The 1,635-nt window shown below is 57.1% G+C and overlaps 1 protein-coding gene across 1 annotated transcript; it reads left to right on the top strand.

Annotated features, from left to right (window-relative positions):
- Positions 1-4: 4 nt before the first annotated feature.
- LOC116465883 (keratin, type I cytoskeletal 17-like) lies at positions 5-1,581 on the top strand (the record flags this gene model as incomplete). The annotated part of the gene is made up of 4 exons (XM_058435348.1): positions 5-64; positions 151-371; positions 482-624; positions 1,357-1,581. Coding segments are annotated over 3 exons (324 nt in total), but the record flags the coding sequence as incomplete, so codon positions are not given.
- Positions 1,582-1,635: the final 54 nt, after the last annotated feature.

Raw genomic sequence — 1,635 nt, 5'->3', positions numbered from 1 at the left:
GATTTTGGAGCTCCGGCGCACCATGCAGGCCTTGGAGATCGAGCTGCAGTCCCAGCTCAGCATGGTAGGAACAGTCCTGTGCATGGGGGTGGGCCCAGAAGAGGACCCTGACAACCCTCACTGACCCCTGGTCTTCCTGCCGTCCTGCAGAAAGCATCCCTTGAGGGCAACCTGACGGAGACAGAGAACCGCTACTGCGTGCAGCTGTCCCACATCCAGGGGCTGATTGGCAGCGTGGAGGAGCAGCTGGCTCAGCTTTGCTGCGAGATGGAGCAGCAGAACCAGGAATACAAGATCCTGCTGGACGTGAAGACGCGGCTGGAGCAGGAGAGCGCCACCTACCGCCACCTGCTGGAGGGCGAGGATGCCTAGTGAGTGGGGGAGCCTGGGGTCAGGGCTGGGGGCCTCTTGGCAGGGGTGGGGCTCTCAGACTCACATCTAATTTACTCTCTGTTTTTGTTTTTTTTTTTCTTTCTTTCAGCTTGACCCAGTACAAGAAAGAACATAAGCATCTTCGTGGCTGAGGCCTTGGGGATTGGGTGCATGGGACAGGCAGCCCACCTGCACATTGCTGGGGCAGGGTCCCCAGGAGCTCCAGGAGTTGATGGCTGTCCCTCAGCTGGGGTGGGAGAAGTGACCTATTAGCACTGAGGATTGATACTCAGAAAAAGATCAAATGAGAGAGACACTGTCTGGTCTGATGGGGGTGGGCCAGGGAACTGGTCCTTACCTTGGAGAGCCTAGTCTGATGGAGGAGACAAGTCCCAGCTCTGGAGATTGTCATCTGATGGGAAGATAGGTACACGGTCTCATGATCTTTCCTCTTGACAGCTTTTGGATGAGCAAAAGCAGTGCTGTCTCTGGGGACTCTAGCCTGATGGGAAATAGGGACATGGTTCCTTGTCCTCCAAATTCCAGTCTGATGGAGAAGATATGATCCTAGCCCCAGGGTTCCTAGTCTAAAGGAGGAGATAGGGGCCTGGTTTTTGTCTTGGTGATCGCAGTCTGATGGGGGAGATGGGAGCAAGTCTATGTCCTGGAGACTGCAGAGAAATGGAGACGGATTTCATGGAGTCTACATGGCTCCTTCTGGCAGGACACACTGGGTCAGAACCAAATAACCCATCTGGGGAGGCAAGACTCACACAGGGCCACCGACAGAGGGATGGGATGGAAGGGAGGTGGTGGCAGGGACAGGAGGGATGTGTGTGCAGTGTGTTGTCGAGGTGCCAGTGGAGGCACTCACAGCACCTGGGGGAGGACGAGGGAGAGAGCCGGCTCCTGTCCATGAGGGCTAGGGGGCAAGCGAGGGTCTCCTGGCCCCTACCCACTTTAAAGCGCCTGCTTCTTCTGCAGCGGTTACCACCCGTCAGGTGTGTAGCATTGTGGAAGAGGTCCAGGATGGCAAGGTCATCTCCTCCCGTGAGCAGGTCCACCAGACCACCCGCTGAGGACTCAGCTTCCCCAGCCAGCCCCCCAAGAGGCAGGGAGGCAGCTGCCCCATCTGCCCCGCAGTCTTCAGCCTCTCCAGCCTCAGCCCCCTGCTTCAGTCCCTTCCCCATGCTTCCCTGCCTGATGACAATAAAGCTCGTTGACTCAGCTATGAAATGTGTCCTTGTTCTGGCCCCTGAAGTG

Source organism: Hylobates moloch, unplaced genomic scaffold (genome assembly GCF_009828535.3).
Source record: "Hylobates moloch isolate HMO894 unplaced genomic scaffold, HMol_V3 SCAFFOLD_13162, whole genome shotgun sequence".
In the NCBI taxonomy this organism is placed as follows: Eukaryota; Metazoa; Chordata; class Mammalia; order Primates; family Hylobatidae; genus Hylobates; species Hylobates moloch.
This window is presented reverse-complemented; position numbering and strand designations above follow the sequence as displayed.